Below are 18,785 nucleotides of genomic sequence, written 5' to 3'. Positions count from 1 at the left end.
AATCACCCTCTTCCTCATGAAGGTGGCCCTCTCCGTCTCTCCTGCAAACTGTAGGTTTGGTGAAGGAGAGAGGGTCCTCTTCCCTGTAGCCGAGCTTCGTGCATAGAAGCTGTCCATCTTTCTCGGGAGTGGAGTCGGGTGTCTCGGCTATACCTGTGACTCGAATGTTGAGGCGGCGGGCCTGCTTCATCTTCTCCTCTTCAATGGTGGTGTGAATCATTTGGTGTTCTTCCCTTTGAGTCTCCTCCCTCACCTCTTTACGGATGTTCTTCTTCACCACTTCAACCCATCTTGTTTGCTTGGCTTCAAGTTTCCCCTCCATGTCCTTTGTGATCTCCTTGGAGATCTCTTCTTTGATGGTTGTGAGAGTGTTGCCATTGAGAGAAAGAAAGAAAGAAAGAAAGATTTTATTAACGTCTTCCAAAAGACCGAACTCGGCCTATGAGACAAATCGGAGTACCTGTATGGGGTATCCTCTGTCATCCCAACAAAATGAAAAAGTACTCAACAAAAAAAAAAGCTGAATCTGGGTGTGCAGGGGATGGAGCTCTACTACTAGGAGAATGCAAAGCTATATGCATGGAGTATACAATCATGATATGCAACCTAGCTAGCTCCATCCTGTACCATACTGGGGGTATAAAATGGTATACATCAGTGAAGGGGGTGTCCACAGCTCCCTGAAGAACATGCCTGGGTGAGAGAGAGATATATATTAAGCGTCTACTAAAGACCCAATGGGCCCAGGAGACCAAAGTGATACAATAATGTCCATGGCATATATCATCATGGAATGGAAAATAAAATAGAAAGAAAACATAAACATAGCTATCTCATTGGGGTGATATAAAACTGTCCATGGAAACTCATCATGGAATACTAAGAGCATAGAAACATGAGAGCAACATCAGCTCCGAGTAGATGGTATAGCACTCTCCAAAATATCAAGTATGGGGCTAATGAGTATGGCCGAGAGGTCTCCCTTAGCTATGTCATGTGGAAAGGTAGATCGATGGCTGTGGAGCATGTCTTGGATCTGGAGCTGATGAGGTGATCGTGGCTTGCGAGAGAGAAGAAAGAAAGAAAGCTGTATTAATGTCTACTAGAGGCCGAACTCGACCTATGAGACAATCAATGTACAATTGTCAATGTCTTCTGGATGTCTAGAAAAAAAAGGACAAAATGAACATGAAATAAAGTACGAAAGTATTGAGCTAGCAGAAATGAAATGTTATATTAACGTCTTCAAAAGGCCAAAGTGACCTATGAGACCAAAGTTACAACCATGTGACATCTGATACACTGTCTGGAAAAGAAAAGAGATACCCCCACAATACATCAATAGGGGGGAAACTAATGCTACTAGTCAAAATGTGGGGGGGGGGGGGGGGGGGGGGGGGGGGTACATGAGTACATGGATACTTGAATACATGAATATGGGGGAGTACAAAAGTGACAATGAGTACAACAGTATATGGTTGGAGTCGTAATCATCCTAGGAGCTCTAGCATGGGTCTCTGCCGGATGGCCTGGATATCTGCCATAGTGAGATGCTTGGTCGGACGAGCCCGATGCCTCGCGATGATGCTCTGAATCCTCCGGTGTAGGCACTATCTCCGATGTGAGGATCCGCGAACCCTCGGGCGTCTAGATCTGCCCAACTGGATAGCTCTCTCAACTAGAGTCCCACGGGGTGCCCACTGCTGGGCAGTCGGCTGTGTGTCCCCCCGGGTAGTCCCTCTAAAGAAGTCAGTAATCTGTCTCTGTGTGGACTCCCTGCCAGTCGGGCGTCTGCTCCTAATAATGGACTCTCTTAGCCTGTGGATCTCCAGGAGATAAAAACCCAAGCATCGATGATCACAATAGTCCATGACTCTAGCCAGTGGTCCAAATCCCTCTCTAAAAATGCTATGGTAGCGCCCTCGAATGTCATAATATGCTGTGCAGCGACAGATGCAGTGCTCCTCCGTCTCTGGCTCTATCCAACAAATCTGACAAATCCTCTAACCTGGAGGTATGCCTCTAAATCTGCCTGTCTCTATCTCTACTTGATGTGAACAGGTGCGGATCTGCCCAATGGCGCACCTCAATCCATGAGACAGATGGGTATCCATGTAGCTCGGTCTAAGTATAAAGCCATCCTCAGTGGTGTGGAGAAGATGGTCTCTATAGAAAGCCATCTTCGTCACCAACTCCTGTGAGGGCTCTAGCCATGTCCTCCTAGTGTCCAACTGAATGAGGTCCTGTCTGATGACTCTACTAATCTCAGAATGTGTCAAGGTGAGAGAGGGTGCCTCCAGAGAGTACTGGAAGGGTGGAAGTTTGTCTAAACTGAACCCGTGGAGGTCAAACCAGGATGCTATCTACGCATACCAACATGAAGTGTCTCCCTCCATGGCTAGCTGATGAGAGGACTCTAAAGCAAGTCGTGCATAGAGAGAGAGAGAGAGAGAGAGAGAGAGAGAGAGAGAGAGAGAGAGAGAGAGAGAGAGAGAGAGAGAGAGATGATGATGATGAGATGAAATGATATGATATATTAACGTCACTAAGAGGCCATAGTGGCCTATGAGACCAAACCTGAGAGTACATTTGAAGTTGGTGTCTCATCAAAGAGAACAACTAAATGAGACTTAAAAGTACAATAAACTGATTGTCCTACAGTTATAAGAACACAACTGTAAGACTCCGAGATGATACTGAGTAGAAAATACTAAAAAATGTACATCAGGTAGATCCATGTATGCTGATCAGTTGAAGTGTTGCCCTCTCCTTAGATCAAGTATCTCCGCCATGGGGTTGTCTAGAATGGAGAGGTCGTAGAAGCGAGGTAGGCGCCTCCGATGCCGAGCAATAATGGCTGTGATCTGGCGATGGTGAGGATGTTGTGGTCAAGATCCTGGTGGGCGTGGCCAACGAGCACGACATAAGATAACTACTCTATCAGTGGTGACTCCCTGGGAGCATGGTCGGTGCCCTGATGGCCCAATGGAGGAGGTATCAGAAGGTGTGTGGGCTGGGTTGCTGGTTGTGGTGCTGAAGAAATCTGTCAAGGTCCTCTGTCTAGGTACATCATGGCTCGGCCTCCTGTCTGCCAAGAGGGTCTCTCTGTGTCTCCTGAGCTCAAGTAGAAACAATCCAAGGCATCTCTGATCCTCAAACTCCATGACCCTGCGTAACGGCCCAAAACCCTCTCGGAAGAGGCAGTGATATCTCCCTCGAATCTCATAATAGACTTTACATCGGCAAATGTAGTGTTCCTCTGTCTCTACCTCCTAGTAGCATAGCTGACAAATGCGGTCATCCATGATCTGTTGCACATATCGCCCTGTCTCAATCCGCAGTTGGTGTGATGAGGTCCGGATCTGTCCAATGGCACAACGTATCCCATGTGATAGGTGTACATCCACGTACGCCGGGCGGGTGATAAAATCAACCGGTGAGAGGTGTAGAAAATGGCTCTTGTAATGAGCCATTTTCGTGCCCAAGGGCTCATGGGGGCTAGTCCATGTCCTCTCTGTCTCCACTCTGATGATATCCATCTTGATCACGCGGTTTTGCTCCGAGCGGGTAAGATCCAAAAATGGACAATCCAGACTGTAGTGAAAGGGTGGTAGTGCCTCTATCCGCAAACCATGTAGGTCAAACCATGTTCTCATCTGAGCATACCAACAATGAGTATCTCTATCCTCTGCTAACTGTATGGATGAGGTCAATGCCAATCGGGAGTACCTCTGCTGAGGGAGCTTCCATAGCCGTTGTAAAAAGGTAACTGCCTGGAATAGGGCCTCGGTTACTACTGGTGGGGCACCCAGCTCAGCCCGAACAATCTCGTGTGGTACTGATGATTTGCTCCGAATCATGCAGGCAATCATCATGATCAGTGGTCTCTCCATCGTACTGAAGGGTCGGTGTGACAAGCATATCAAATAGCCACAATTTGGTGCGTGGCTCTTGAAACTGTATGTGTGCACACTGCCTCTCAAGTGCCCCGAAGACTGCATGCCCTCGAGCTAATCTAGGTGCGGCTGCCTCCTTCAGGGAGAAACGCGGTCCTGTGAAAGTAACTCCCAAGTAGACATATGACCTGACATACTCTACCGGCTTCCCTCGGAGAGACCCTTGGCCTCGAACCCTCATTTCTGCCTTCCCTTAGGACACATGATTGGCAGCCGATCTGTCTTGGGGCTAGCTCTAGCTCTGGGCACCTGGCAAAGCTACTGTCGACTCACGGAGCTGACACAATAGGGGAGGAGCCTCCACTATGATCCCTGACATTGACTCTGCTTATCCACCTGATTAGCTTCTCCCTCACAAGAGGACCCCCCGACATCCCATGAGTGGTTGCTTTCACCTGCACTGGAGCTCGCTTAGTGGTTTTTGGTTATTCACATGGCCACCTCATCAGCATTCATGAGGTCAGACCGGGTGGCCTCGTCACAACGTCCCAGTGGCAGCTCGGTGATGCCCTCCCATCCCCTCCTTAGTGGGTCGGCGTGGTGGGCCGCAAGGGGTAGAAGTGGGCCACAGATCCCCCCTCCCTTCCTCTTGAGGTCAGAGGGGTCGCATCGTGGCACTTTTGGCTCTGGGAGAACAGCTTGTTGGCATTGCTTTGGGAGAACAGCTTGTTGGCTCACGCACAGTGGGATCCCATAGAGTGGCAACGGAGAGACCCTTTGATTTAGGATCTCAAGGAGGCCATTCCATTCCTTGGGTACTCTGCCCAGGTTGGTCGTGTCGGATCCTCCTCGAGGTCACAGATGGCACCCTGGCAGTGCAGCAGCATTGGCAGGCCCACAAAGTCTCGGCTTCTTCATCATGAATTCTTGGGTAGACTCTGGAGCAGCTTCCGTCCCCGAAAGATCTTCTTTAACAGAGCTATCGTAGAGGGGTTCCCACCCACATGGACTTTACACACTATTGCCCCCATGCATAAGGCTGGTGACCCTATGGATCCGGGTAACTACAGGACTAGGATGGCAGGCCACACACATTGGCCAAACTTTATGGGTCGGTCATTGAGCATGAGCTCAGTAAATTGGCAGAGATCTCTGGATTCAGAGCTACTGGGCAGGCTGGTTTCCGCCGAAACCACTCCACTCTTGATCATATCTTCACACTCAGGAGCCTCATAGAGGAGGCGAAGGCACAGAGGCGTAGATTATATTGCTGTTTTGTGGATTTCCGCAAGGCATTTGACACTGTGCCTCGCGACAGACTTATGCAGAGATTGCAGACACTTGGGGTACCATCAGAGATGATATGGGGGATTATTGCTTTGTATGAGAGAGTTGTGGGTCGTGTGCGATGTCCGGGATGATTATCACAGGAGCTTGCTAGCACTATTGGGGTTAAGCAAGGATGTCCATTATCTCCCACTCTGTTTGGATTATACATTGATGTGCTAGCAGATTTTGTAGGCAGAAGGGGGGGCAGTGGATCATCTTTGGCAGATTTATATGTAGCTTTGATGCTTTATGCAGACGATGTAGTACTTGTCTTAGATACACAGCAGGGCTTACAGCGGCACGTGGATGCCTTGGGAGAGTTTTGTAATCAGAGGGGCCCGACGGTCAATCTTGGTAAAACCAAGGTTATGATTTTCAATACCACGAAGCACGGGCGAGAGACCACCCACATCATATACCAGGGCAGATGTGTGGAAGTAGTGACTTCATATGTATATTTGGGTGTCACCTTTACTAGCCTAGCAGCGGGGAGGTTCTCCATGAGACGGGCAGTTCAGGACAGGGTAGCCAGAGGGTATGCAGCTTTAGCTTTACTTGAGAGGCGATCTAGCACAGATTGGGAGATATCTTGCCCCTAACCCGATGTATGACATCCTACACCCAGTCAATGCACCGGTTGGAGCTAGTTACTGTATTGGATGTATTTACCCCCCCCTCCCTCTCACCCACCCCACAGTAGTTAACCAGAGCCCTGTATGTGATTTATCTCCACATTATAGAGTACTTTGTACTTTTTTTTTCTTTTGTATCCATTTGATGTCCATTGAGAACATGATGATGATGTACAGAGGTGTTGTCTCATAGGCCGTTTTTTGGCTTTAGAAGACGTTAATAAAATCTTTCTTTCTTTCTTTCTCTGGCTCTTAACCCATCAGAGCTTAGCTGTGGGCACGTGGTTGGCGATCCTTGATTAGTTCGCCTGGTTTGGCCGTGTTGGATCCTCCTCGAGACCACAGATGGCACCCTGGCAGTGCAACAGCATTGGCAGGCCTACAAAGTCCTGGCTTCTTCATCATGGTTTTTTGGCAGAGACTCTGGAGCAGCTTCCATCCCCGGAAGATCTCCTTCTTTCTGTAGCTCTTAGCCCATCAGAGCTTAGCTGTGGGCATGTGGTTGGTGTTCACTAGCAGACCAACGAGCTGTTGCCATTGCCCCCCAAGCACTGCAAGAATGGCAGCGCATCCTCCGCCTATTTTCTTCTGATCTGAGCACCACTCACATCATCACATGGGGGCTGTAGCTTGGGTTATAGAGGCGAGCAAGGCCCTACTTTACGAGGATGATGGACGAGACCTCACATTGAGACTCACCCACATGCGCATGTCTGTGATGACTGTAGTGGCAGTTCCGATATGGCCCTGGACTCCACAGTAACACACTAGCTCACAATGGGAGATCATCAGTAGCATAGCAGCTTGGCACATTTGGCATCCCCTGGTGCAGTGAGGCCATCGATGGTTTGATCACCCTCCCAGCTGAGGTCATCTGTGGACCTCGTACACACCCTCCAGGGACGTTTTGAGGTGACCGGTGATTCGGAGTGCATGCAGAGCAGTGGCGTGAGGCTTTCTTCTGTGCCTGGACCCCAGAACCTTCCTATCCAGGGGATACAGTGAGTTTCTTGGCACTATGGACCCCTCCGACAGAGCGGCCAGCTGACGAGCCCCCCCCCCCCCCCCCCCCCCCCCCCCCCCCCCCTTTTCTTCCTTATCTCATATGTATATTTGAACTGCTTTTTGGCAGTGTTGTATTTAGCCAAACGGCTGGTTTTTTCTCTATAACTAATAGAAGGATCTTTCTTTGGAAAAAAATCTAGAGCGCCTGCCACTTTATCAAGGGTTTGAAATTTGTAGATAGCAGCAGTATGCAGGTAACAATAATAAAGTGTTCACTTTATCAGGCTTATAGGTTCATCTTAAGCACCTTACCAAGTTTAAGGTTGTCTTTGTTGGCAGCAAAAACAAAATTTGAAGCAAAGTTTGTAAACTTCTACTCTCTGAATTCTCTCCTTAGGGTCCTCCAACAGAAAGAAAGAAGAGCTATTACATAGAGCCCCATGATTCAATGCTGCAGTTCGAAGGATATTCAACTTTTCCATATAAGTTTGAACTTTGTGTAATTGTAGATTGAACAATCATCATCAGAAGATGAGGTATTGTGAGTCTTTAAGTAGCATTGTGAGGAATTGATACTTTGTTGCTGCAATGTCTGCTTTTACTGTTCGGAAGAAGCCTGAAGGTAACCTCAGTGAGGGCTTTCCTTAATTAAGTGGTGCAACCAAGAGAATTTAGCTGCAAGTGGTAAGAAAGTAATCCAATCTCCTGCTTGCATTGAAGCCAGGCTGGCCAGTCTCGTGTGTTGGTGTCTGTGAGGTTGAAGCTGTTAAAGTCCATATGTTGACTGCTGCCCTTCAAGTATACCCTAAAGTAACACATTGAAGAGGACACTTGCGAATGGCAAGATGCAGATGACCGCTTTGCCTTTAGAACATGGCAATGGCCAGGATGTTATCCTTTTTTGCATGTTGGTTGGTCAATCGTGTTTAAGGGTTTTCAGTTTTGAGACCATATCTGAGTCTTTGGTTGTGATGCAGATTTCTTGAGCACCTTCTGGACAAGTGTATGGAGTCTGTACCTTCATTGTCTCTCCCGCTACTGCATTCAGAAATAGAGGCAGGAAACAAACTTGTCTGCAGGCAAAATCCCCTGAAAGCAGCAGGAGCAGCTAAGAGGGGCAGGAAAAGGAAGACTGTGGATGGTGAAGAGTCTCAGAATGCAGCTGCTAGTCAAGCTGACAGGAACAACTCTTCAGGTCAGCAGGGGCAAACAGAAGCAAACCAAACTCCCTGACTGTTTTGGTAACAAAACAAGAGAAACTGATACTCAAACCTCGAGCCATTCGCAGGCAGCAGCTGGAGAGATGCCGTCGACTGTTAATGGAAACCATGAGAAGGAGGCAGCCACTCTGAAAGAAAGAAGTGACAAAGCTGGAACAGCTGGAGGAACAAAGATGGAAGTTCCGACCTTTAAGTGTACACAGTTTGTCAGTCCTCTGTATTCCCCAGGTTTGTGATGTCAATGTGTTCCTATCCCTAATCTAAAACAAAACTATTATACCATTAGAATAAAGGGTACCTAAAAGGCAGCTGCTTTTGCAGGACAGGCCATCAACAGCATGTTGTGCAGATCCCTGTACTGAGGTACTTGCTTCCCTATAGTCATGCATACAAGACCGCTTTTTGTATAGGATCTAATTCTTGGCATGCCGTCAACCTCCAGCTTCCACTCCATTTGTACATACTACGCGATCTGCATCACAAGCTGGAATGCCTGGACTCACAAAATCGTAAGCCATTCTCTTGGGCTGCCTTACCCAGTAGCACTAAACCTCCTTCTGGTATGGGCTCCATGACATCAACGCAGTTTCTCACAATGCTGAAACCAGTGTTTCCAAGTCTAAGGAAGCATCTGGATACTGCAGCTAGGATGCTTTGTCAAGGTATGGCTGCATCTCATGCAGTGCATTAGGACGTTTTCTTTGCTGTGAGGCTATGTAAATATCTCATTTAATTTAACAGGTTCTGCTGGTGCTGATGCTGCAATGGATGATGCTTGTGATGAGCATTGGAATTCGGAGGCCCTTGCTGCTGGCAATCCAGAATGTGCCTTTCCAATAGCCCCCAAAATTGCCACAGCAGGCTCTGTTTCGTGGTGATAATACGCTGTTTATCAAAGGTGATTACGCTATAAGCAGCTCAGCTGATTAAGCATGCAATGGTGTCGTTAACATAAGAATGTTTCGCTCAGATGTTTGCCAACCCAGAGCTTGTTTGCGAGCACAACGTGCCAACCCTGATGGAGCTTCTATCAGCCTTTGGTACAACAGACTCTGGAGACAAGTTTTTGCTTGACTTGCAGCCACCCCCTTCGCCAGACACTCTGAGTATGCCATGTGCAGCACATACACTCATCTTGATGAATTGTTTGATGCAGGTAGACTCGACAAGCATGACCTGTTGCGTAGTCCAGTTAGAACCGACTCCTGGCTTGAAGTTTAGATCAATTGAAGTTAACTTTCTGCACATTTGTTTTGGGTTATTAAACATGCAGCTGCTTCAACATCCTTTTCAGTCACTACAGAGCTTGTAATGGCACAAAAAGGGCTCGTTGCGTGTGCTGAAGCTTGCATTGAAGTCTTAAGAGAAACCATACGGGGACGGTCTGGTTTCTTCCGTACCACAGGGTTTTTACCTTACCTGAAAAGTAGATTAAGTGTATCTGCAGGCAGGGTATTGCAACATGAATGGGAGGATGATGGGCAAGGGAAAAGTTTGAAGAATAAGGTGAGATACCATGGAACCTGCTAGTAAGGATGATTCAGAAGCCATCTATGCAATATGCACCTAATGTGAAGAGTTACTGTTGTTCCTCAAACAGGGTGATGTGCTTCAGCAGCTTCTACATACCTTCCTACAGTATAATGACTCACCGATTGAGCTACTTGAGGATCTAGCCAGCAACGTCATGCCCCAGGTAGGTATACACTCTGAAACAAGGCATGTATGACAGTTAAATGCAGTTTCGACTTGAAACGGGAGCATAACGTGTCATATACACTCTCCTCAGGTTCCTAGCCAAAAAGCTAGAAGTGGTGATACTGTTCGTGGATATTCAACCCTTTGCTCAGGGACTTTCCTTGTTTGGTATCGTGTGCAGGTTGGCTTTTCTCTACTCTCACTGCGACAAACAAATCCAATGCTGTATGTGGTGAATGTGTTTGATTTTTTCTGATCTTTTTGGTTTGTTATTATCTTACAGTATGAAGAGCTATCGAACATCTTCAATAAAGTGGTATTTCTAGTCTCCAATTGTCGCTGGAACTCAGAGCTTGCTTGATTTAGCACAGTAGAGGATATTCATCTCAGGGTCTCATGAGTATAACGCTCTACCATCTACGCTTGTTCAGGTCAAGGACATTATAGCTTTGCACAAGTCAAGGAATGCAAAAGAGGATGATGTCAGCCTCGTACTAGTTCGAGCTCGACAATGCGCTACAGTCATGGTGTCTTTAGTGAACTTGACAAAGATCCATTATGACAAGGTAACACTTTTGTGTGTGTGTGTGTGTGTGTGTGTGTGTGTGTGAGAGAGAGAGAGAGAGAGAGAGAGAGAGAGAGAGAGAGAAAGCAGGTCTGTAGGGCTGTTGTAGGGCTGTAACGCAAGTTTACAAGGCTGGATATCTGCAAACGCAGGGCTGTACTGGTCTGTGTACCTGCTGGTTATGCTGTATGCACAAACGCTAAGGTTGATGCTGATCTGAGGCCTGCAAGAGTGCTGACTGCAGGCGCCTATGGATTGTATGCTGGCCCTAGGTCTGCAGGGGATTGAAGAGCTGAACTGCTGGGTTAAAAGGACTGCTGGCTGCTGGCTGAAGGGTCTGATGGCTGCGCCTAGGGCCACTACATGGGCTTCAGAAGGGCTGCAAGAAAACACCAACTACCAAAGAGCAGGAGTTCAATCTAGGCTGAAGGCAAGGGTACTCCTAGGGCTGAGGAGGAAAGCTCTTAGCACACTGAAGACACCAACTACCAAGGAGCAGGAGTTCAATCTAGGCTGAAGGCAAGGGTACTCCATGGGCTGTCGGGGGAACTCTCCTGAAGCCACTAGAGAGAAGCAAGACCCCTCCTCAAGCTCGTCTCCTGTCCTCGAAATCCCTCTAATCTATTATGTGCTGTCTCTTGCAAAAATCTAATGATCTCACCTAGGCCCACATCCAAGGTGCATGCAGCAGAGCCTGAAATAAAATCTAGTCCCGCTCATATCTGCTCTATCTTGCTGCAGAGCTTGGGGTCCTTAATGAGGCTATCTAGAATCCTAGTGCTCGTGTGCATGTCCTGCCTCTAGTGGTCCTCTACGAACATATAATTGAAGGTCTCCTTTGAGGATGCCTCGCCTGTGAAAGCATTGAGGGCCCCCTAAACCTTGACTCCTCTGAGGATGAGGTGGAGGGGCTTGGGAGGCGGGGAAGGAGGCCCGGACGAGCTGTGGCATGCCACGACCCTGCCCCCAACAGTTGTGCCCTCACACCCCTCCGGCCCATGCGGAGCCGTGCCCTCACAACGGCCAGATGGGAGCAGGTAGGAGTGATCCATTAGAGAGGGAGAGTGCTGGAACGAGCTCGCCGGGGATTTAGTGGCACCAGCTGGCCTCGCTGGAAACTGAGAACCAAAGGAGTTGTCTCAACGAGGCAGTGGTGGCCAAACCAAAGGGGCCGGAGGGACCCTCGGAGTGACTAGGGAGAGCCCCTCGCCAATGAGTGCGTGTTGCGGTAAATGCTCAAAACAGTTCTTTGACATATCTGAATGTTCTTGTACTCTACTAGCGTGGTGCGCGCAATGGCGGCGCTCAGCTCTGGTATTGGTTGACAGCCCTTGCGCGGGCCAAAGTCCACCAGCCTCCAACAACAGAGGCGTCCGCAGTCGGGTCCTGGTGCTCAGCTGTCTGAAAGGAGGGGGGGGGGGGGGGGGGGACAGAGAGAGACCACTGGGGGCAGTCTCCTGGACTAGTGCCGAGGGCAAGCTCTGTCAAGGTGGCCCATCTACCTGCAAATGAAACACTGGCCGGGAAGGCTTGAGTACTCCACTCGTTGAATGATGGGGTCTCCCCGAAGGCAAGGAATAGATATGACATGGGGCACTGTCTCCGGCGAGGCAACACAAATGCAGAGGGATGGAATCCCGGCTGCCCGTGCAAGGGACGAATGAGGGGGGATTCCATCACTCTCCAAATGGCTCCACCGATCACCAAGAGAAGAGGAAGGTATTCCCTCTCGAGGCCTGGGAAGCAGGCTGTCACGGAAAAGCGTGAAACGCCAGCCAGAGGGTCGGATGCAAGGTTGAATCCATGCTACCACCATGCAAAGAAGGCTTGGCCGTACACAGGGCAACAAGGCTTAGCTGCATGACTCGATCTGACACCGTTGGCGAGTCGAATTCAACCTGATAGTAGCCACGCTCCAGAGGATGAATGTCTATGATCTTTGCAGGTCCACCAAGGAGGCTACCCTACAGAAGATCTCTGAGTTGTCCGCGTGCAAGGTGGCTACCGACAATGTTGCAAACTAGAGTGGAGACCTCTAAGGATGCAACAGTCGTAGCGAGAAGCTGAAGGTCCGCTTCAGAAAAAGATAAGCAAGTTATGGCGGCCTCGGTCGGGGATGATGGAGCTGCTGCCATGGAGTCCTCCTGAGGGTGATGACAAGAAGAGGATGAGACTTGCCGAATGAAAAATACCCAAGAGCTGAAGATGCTGCCGGAAGAAGACGGAAAGGGCGATGAAAAACCAGAGTAAGACGGAGAAGCGGTGAGGCTGGGGAGAGCTAGGAAGAAGGGGGGAGGGAAAGGTGGGGGGAGAGGCACAGGCTGGGGCGGAGGGGGGAGGCGCAGGTGCAGTGGGGAAGCGCAAGGGAAGAAAAAAGAGAAGGGGAGGGGGTGGGGCTAGGCGATGCAGGGTCGCACTGGCAAAGGAGGGGAGGGCAGAATCAGTTGCGCAGGGGGGGAGCTTCGCTGCAATGTTCCTTATAGATTCCTTGTTGACATAGAAATGCTTTTTTGTGGGTGGTGGGTTATTGTTGTTGCTTTTGAATTCATGGATGTGCTGGGCAATGGGTTGGGACTGCAACAAATAATCTATTGTGCTTGAGTCCCCACCATGTGGAAAACATGTGATATCTCTTGACGAGGGCCCTTTGGCCAGTAATATCAATCCACATGGAGTGTCCATGTAATCTCATCATGGTACGAGAGAGAGAAAGAGAGAGAGAGAAAGAGAGAGAGAGAAAGTGTGTTAATTGCAGACTGCAGTCCATTCAGTTGCAGTCAAGTTTGGAGGAAAATTTGTTGACACATTTTTGAAAGGTAAACCTAGCATATTTCATCACCTCATATCCGTTGGACTTTTTGGGATTTTCTGGCAACCCATAGTGATTTCAAACTGGATGCAGGAATGGACTTTTGGCAAGCTCAATACCAGGCACATAAAGATTCTATAAATGCAATTGTAAGTAATGGGAAGAGGTGATCAATAGAGCTAGGAATATACAAGCCTCACATACTAGTCTCACAAGACCTCAGGGTGTCCCTCAAAGATTGATCTTGATATGATGGCCGTTTCAGGTGAAAGAGCTTCAAAAGGCCACAAGAACCATCCAGACATTGTGCTCAGAGGCTAAGGTCTGAACCTGAAGCTTTAGCTGCTACTCGTTGTCACTGAAAGCCACAGCTACTTACATTGGCTTGCTTTGTCAGGGTTTGAAAAAAATGCCGGTGACAAGCAAGATCCCTGCAGTGAAGAGGTCGTTGGAGCGTTATGTTTTCTGTATTAAGGCACTACTCCATAGTGTGTCCCAAGGCAATTCGTTTTGGATGGGTATACTCTCAACTCCATTCAACAGTCACATCTAATTGTCAAAAGTAAGCTCTCCTTGGCAAACGTGGAATGCTCCTGACTTCGTATCTGAATCTTGGACAGGCAACTTGAAGCACAAAAATTTGCAGGGAGAGGAGGTGGGTTCTCAGCTCCCTGTTAGCGATGAAGAGAGAGAGGAAGCAGTGTCAGCCAGTGAGGATGGGGATGCAGATCAGGTAGAGCATGATGGAAGTGAAACAGAGGGGGATGCTAGTGATCAAATTTAAGGCACCCACCAAATATAGTGGCTTTAGCCTCCCGAAGACAAAACTTGTTGGGCCCGTTTGTGTGCATTTTTATATTGATGGGCCTTAAATCGCCATGTCCTGCATACCGGTATGTCATGCTGAAGGCATTGTCTCGATATCATGTATGGCGATTCCCTTGCCAGGTTTGGGGCAGATAACTTGGGTTAGCTGGTGCCATTTTATGGCATTCCCTTACAAAACTTGGCCATGGCTGGCGTACGTGCACCTAAAGGGGCTCCCGTACAAAATCCAAACTAGGCCATGGCTGGGATATCACTTATTAGATGTTTGCAAAGTTGGCCATTGCCCAGTGAGCTGGGCCGTGGAAAACAGGATTATAAATTTGCCCCTATGCCAGATTAGGGAACACTGCCACACTGCATAATCAATTGTATACACTTGGTGTGCACTTCAATGTGAAATAGAAGATGACTTGAGCATGGCTTCACCTTTGAAGCCTCAAAGAGAGCAATTTTAAAAAAAAAATTTGGCCAAGAAGTAAAATTGTGTTTAAATTTATCCGTTGCTGCTGCACCCGAAGACCCTACAGCGCCTAAACCTGCATACTAACACACGGGGGCCTATTATGCCCATAACAAAGGATTGCATTTAAAAGGCTCAGCTAGAGGAGACACCATAGTTTTGCTTCAATTCAAGGTGCATAACACACGCGTGATGTGGAGGGCATCACCGTTGTATTTCCTCCCGGCACTGTGTGCAACCGAAAGTGCTCAAGGGGAGAAGCAATGGATAACAGTTAACCACCACGGATGTTATGCAAGGGGAGAAACAATGGATTACGTTTAACAACCACCAATTCTTATGCTCGAAGGGGAAAACAATAGATAGAAATCAGCGTCTACCACTTGAAAATAAATGCTTGTGTTACATATTGAGAATTGTAAGTATATACAGAATGATTCAAGATTCATACCCAGAAAAAATGTGTAAGAAACTAATCAACAGTACAACCGCTTGTAAACGTAAAATTTGTAAGCAGAATTGATTTGAGAAAGTGCCAATCTTCTCTGCAGTTAGGTGAGATCATTCAATTTTCTTTGATTAGGTCACCTTCTCTCTCTCTCTTTCAGTGGACAACACCATTGGTACCATAGCTAGGGCTCGCTTCTCTTTGAACGATGCAAAGGAGGGCTTAGGTCATACATCATACTCATATCTAAAGTAGTGTAAACCATCGCAAGTTCCATGAGATATCATAGCTCTCTATTCAATACTTCGAGTATGTCAAATTCCTCCAATTGCATAGATCCTAGCATAGATCCTAGCGAGATCTTCTCAAGACATTCCTTTCTAATTTCTTGGGGTGATGCAAATTTCCATATGAGATTACAACTCCTTAGTCAAACTGTCATTCATCACAACTTTAGCTAGAGATTTTTAGATACAACAATAGGGGCTTTGAAAGGTCAATCTACATAGTTTCTCTTATCTAAAATTCATCACATTATTGTTCATAGTCTCTGAGTTTTATAGCCTTAATTTTTTGCATAATTATGTATGTTGAGCTAAGATACTTTGTATACTTAAATTTTTTTTGGACTGTCCCTTTGTCTTTAAATACTTGCCCATAATTTCATTCAAGTTTTCTCCCATTTAAGTGCAACTTAACAATTGTATTACCCATTGAACTTCACTGTGGTCTATGGGGTTTTAAACCTTTCTTTAAGGACTCTCTCTCTTACTTTTTCCACTTATGAGATATAGTCCCACACCTAATTAAATTTTACTCTAATCGGTCAAATTCCTTGTTTTGTCCTTGGGTTTGATCATTTTCTTTACTATTTTGTAGAGAGAGAAAATGTGAAGTCCATGATTTCCTAGTGATAAACTAGGTTCTTATGGGATAACTATTTCTCTTCTCTTCATAAAATGAGCAAGGAAATTATTCATTCTCATGGGCGATTGGCACATTTATGCCCTTAATTAAAGAGCATTCTAACAGTTTCTCTCACTATAAATTTGCATAAATTTTATTTTATCTTGCAAATAAAGCTCAATTATCTAAAAGTCATTTGCATTTCTATCCCACAATTAATAGACCTTTTTAAGCAAAGCATGCATATTAATGCTTCTCTATCTATACTTTTCAAGGTTAACTCAAGACTAAGTTTATTAAATTATTTTTGAGGGCTAGGTCAATTAACCTATCCATGCTTTGAATTAATTTAAGTCTACAAGTAAACTCATAAATTTATAGGATGATTCAAGGTTATAAGCCTTCCTTTCTCTAAGATCTATTTAATTATTTTGACCTTTGTGTTCTCTATTTTGGGGTCGTGTAGAGATTTAATTTAATCGTAAAAATTAGTAAAATATCCTAAATTAATAAAGTTTGATTTATCCTTTGGGAATTGAGAGGGGGAGAGGGGGAGGGGAGGGCTGTTTGTATACACTCTCAATGCTCGCCTTTCTAGCATGTATCTCACATCAATGTTTGGTGTACATTTAATTAACAAGATATCCTAAATTAATAAAGCTTGTTTTATCACTTGGGAATTGAGGAGGGGTGTTTGTATACGCTCTTAATGTTTGCCTCTCAGCATGTATCTCACATCGATGTTTGCTACTTTGTAAAGGTTCCCATTATGAGGATAAGGCATTGGTGGCATGTGTCTTTAGTGGGAACCTCGACTTAGACGTTGATGGGATCATTATTTTGTGACCATAATGGTTAGGATATGGTCAAGGGTTTAAGCATTAGTTGGGGCCTAGGGTGTTAGCCCCGACCAAAGTCCCACGGGGGCCACGATTCGAGGACTCTCGTCCTCGACCCAACGATATGGGTTCAATATTAGTGAGTGGTAGGTTAGGGCCACGTTGAGAGTGGTGAGACCTTGTCTATCCACGTAATTGCTCACATTATATACGTGCCTACCATACCACGTGCAATACTATACATGGGACAAAGTTATCACAAGCTAAGGTATCTAATGCTTCTAAGTATCCACACCCTCTACACTTGGTACATCCTTTGTCTAGAGTTTATCATTGTCATCTAAGCTCTACTTGAGAGCACATGGGTGGACAATACCATCACATAGTACCTATCTCGGAATTTTAAATTCTCTCCATTCTTTATCTACTGTGCTTTGCTATCTATCTTCTCATTGTGATATATTCTTATAAGCTCTCTACAAGTATTATGAGAAAGTACAAATGAGAAAGCAACCCTAAACTATGAATGAGATTGTTTATGTACTAGCTAATCCTAAGGTGCTCGTTCACACCTAGATGGCCATGGGAAAAAACTTGTGAGACAAAAGTGCCCATAACATAAGTTCATGTCCTCACAATGTAATATTATCAAATATCTAATAAACTCCTTGTAGTATAAACGTGAGGCTTACAGAGAATGCAAATCAATCTCTGAAAGGGAAGAGGTCCAAAGCTTTGCAAAATGCCTCAAACTTTTCACATGATAAGCCTTTCGTGAAAAGATCTTCCACAATATCATGCGTGCTGCAATAGATTAGATTGATCTCTCTTGCATGGAGTATCTCTCTAATATAGTGGTAATGTACTAATAATGCACTTCAATGTGCTTGGTCTTGGCATAAAAGGCATGATTCTTTGTAATTACCATTGTGCTCTAAGTATCAGTGAGAATAGGAGTAGTGGTGCTTGAAGGAACATAACATCAATCTTCTCAACGATACACATCTAGCTATCACAATGAGCGTTGTTCTATATTCAGCTTCGCAGAACGATGTTGTCACAGTTGGTTTTTTCTTGCTTAGCCAAGAGTGCATGAATTGCCAAGAAAGAAACAATTTCCATATGTGAAATGTTGTGTGTCACAATTGCTTACCTATTCAAAATCACTGAAGACGTGTAGTTCTAAATTACTCCCCTTGGCATAGAATATTCTAAGATCTTGAGTGCCTTGCAAGAATCAGAAGATACATTTAACTGCTTGTCGTGCTTAGTGTCTAGGTAATGCATGAACTTTGAAAGTTGTGACACACCATACCTTGATGTGTGGTTGTGAGTTGCACAAATAGATTAGGCATCCAACAACTTGATCATAAGTGGTGATGTCGAATGGTTCACACACCGACATCGTGCATACTAAGTTTTACATTGGGTTCCATTGGTGTAGAGATTGGTTTGCAACTTTCCATATTGAACCGTTTGAGCAGTGCCTTGATGTACATAGATTGCTTAATTACCATACCATGATCTTGCTATATAAATAAAGTGGTACCCAAAATAGTAGTACAAAAGATCAAGATCTGACATCTCAAAATTTGATACAAGGTCAGCTTTAAAAGCTGTAATGGAATCCTCATTGGTGAATGTCATGTCACCTATAACGAGAATGACAAGTAAATCTTGCTTGTCCTTTTTCACATATAAAGTGCTTTTCATAGGAATATTTTGAAATCCATGTCCAGCCAAATAGTGAATCTTTTGGTACCATCAAACCATATAAAGCTTTATAAAACTTGCATATCTTCTATTCTTGACCGGTTTAGGTAAATCCAGCTGATTGACTCACTTAAACTTCTTCCTATGAGTCACCATTGTTTCGATGTGCAATTGGTGCATTTTTTATCCATGATGGGATTGCCAAAGCAATAGCAAATCGGATAACGGTCATACGGGAACTAGAAGCAAAAGTTTCATCATAATCAATCTCTTTCTATTGGGCATAATCTTTTGCAATAGGTCTAGTTTTAGATCCATTTACCTTTGACTTAACTTTGAAAAATCACTTCGTACCAATATATTTCTTGCCAAGTGGTAGATTCACTAAATCCCAAGTACCATTTTTTGAATGGAATGAATCTCATCTTGCATGGCTT

General features: G+C 45.8%; 1 protein-coding gene across 1 annotated transcript in view; it reads left to right on the top strand.

Annotated features, from left to right (window-relative positions):
* Positions 1-14,457, top strand: part of LOC147634120 (fanconi anemia group D2 protein) — a 111,980-nt gene extending 97,523 nt beyond the window's left edge. Inside the window, 19 exon segments of the mRNA XM_086805234.1 lie at positions 7,840-8,053; positions 8,055-8,237; positions 8,239-8,310; positions 8,404-8,445; positions 8,525-8,744; positions 8,824-8,949; positions 8,952-8,980; positions 9,053-9,182; positions 9,185-9,238; positions 9,356-9,588; positions 9,683-9,778; positions 9,872-9,961; positions 10,064-10,096; positions 10,212-10,346; positions 13,101-13,161; positions 13,248-13,303; positions 13,420-13,476; positions 13,552-13,672; positions 13,775-14,457. Of these exon segments, the coding sequence (XP_086661360.1) occupies positions 7,840-8,053; positions 8,055-8,237; positions 8,239-8,310; positions 8,404-8,445; positions 8,525-8,744; positions 8,824-8,949; positions 8,952-8,980; positions 9,053-9,182; positions 9,185-9,238; positions 9,356-9,588; positions 9,683-9,778; positions 9,872-9,961; positions 10,064-10,096; positions 10,212-10,346; positions 13,101-13,161; positions 13,248-13,303; positions 13,420-13,476; positions 13,552-13,672; positions 13,775-13,938 (2,116 nt within the window). The 3' untranslated portion in view covers positions 13,939-14,457.
* The last annotated feature ends 4,328 nt before the right edge of the window (positions 14,458-18,785 follow it).

The sequence above is a fragment of the Cibotium barometz genome, chromosome 11, assembly GCF_041138505.1.
Source record: "Cibotium barometz isolate CiBa-2024 chromosome 11, ASM4113850v1, whole genome shotgun sequence".
Taxonomy (NCBI): domain Eukaryota; kingdom Viridiplantae; phylum Streptophyta; class Polypodiopsida; order Cyatheales; family Cibotiaceae; genus Cibotium; species Cibotium barometz.
This window is presented reverse-complemented; position numbering and strand designations above follow the sequence as displayed.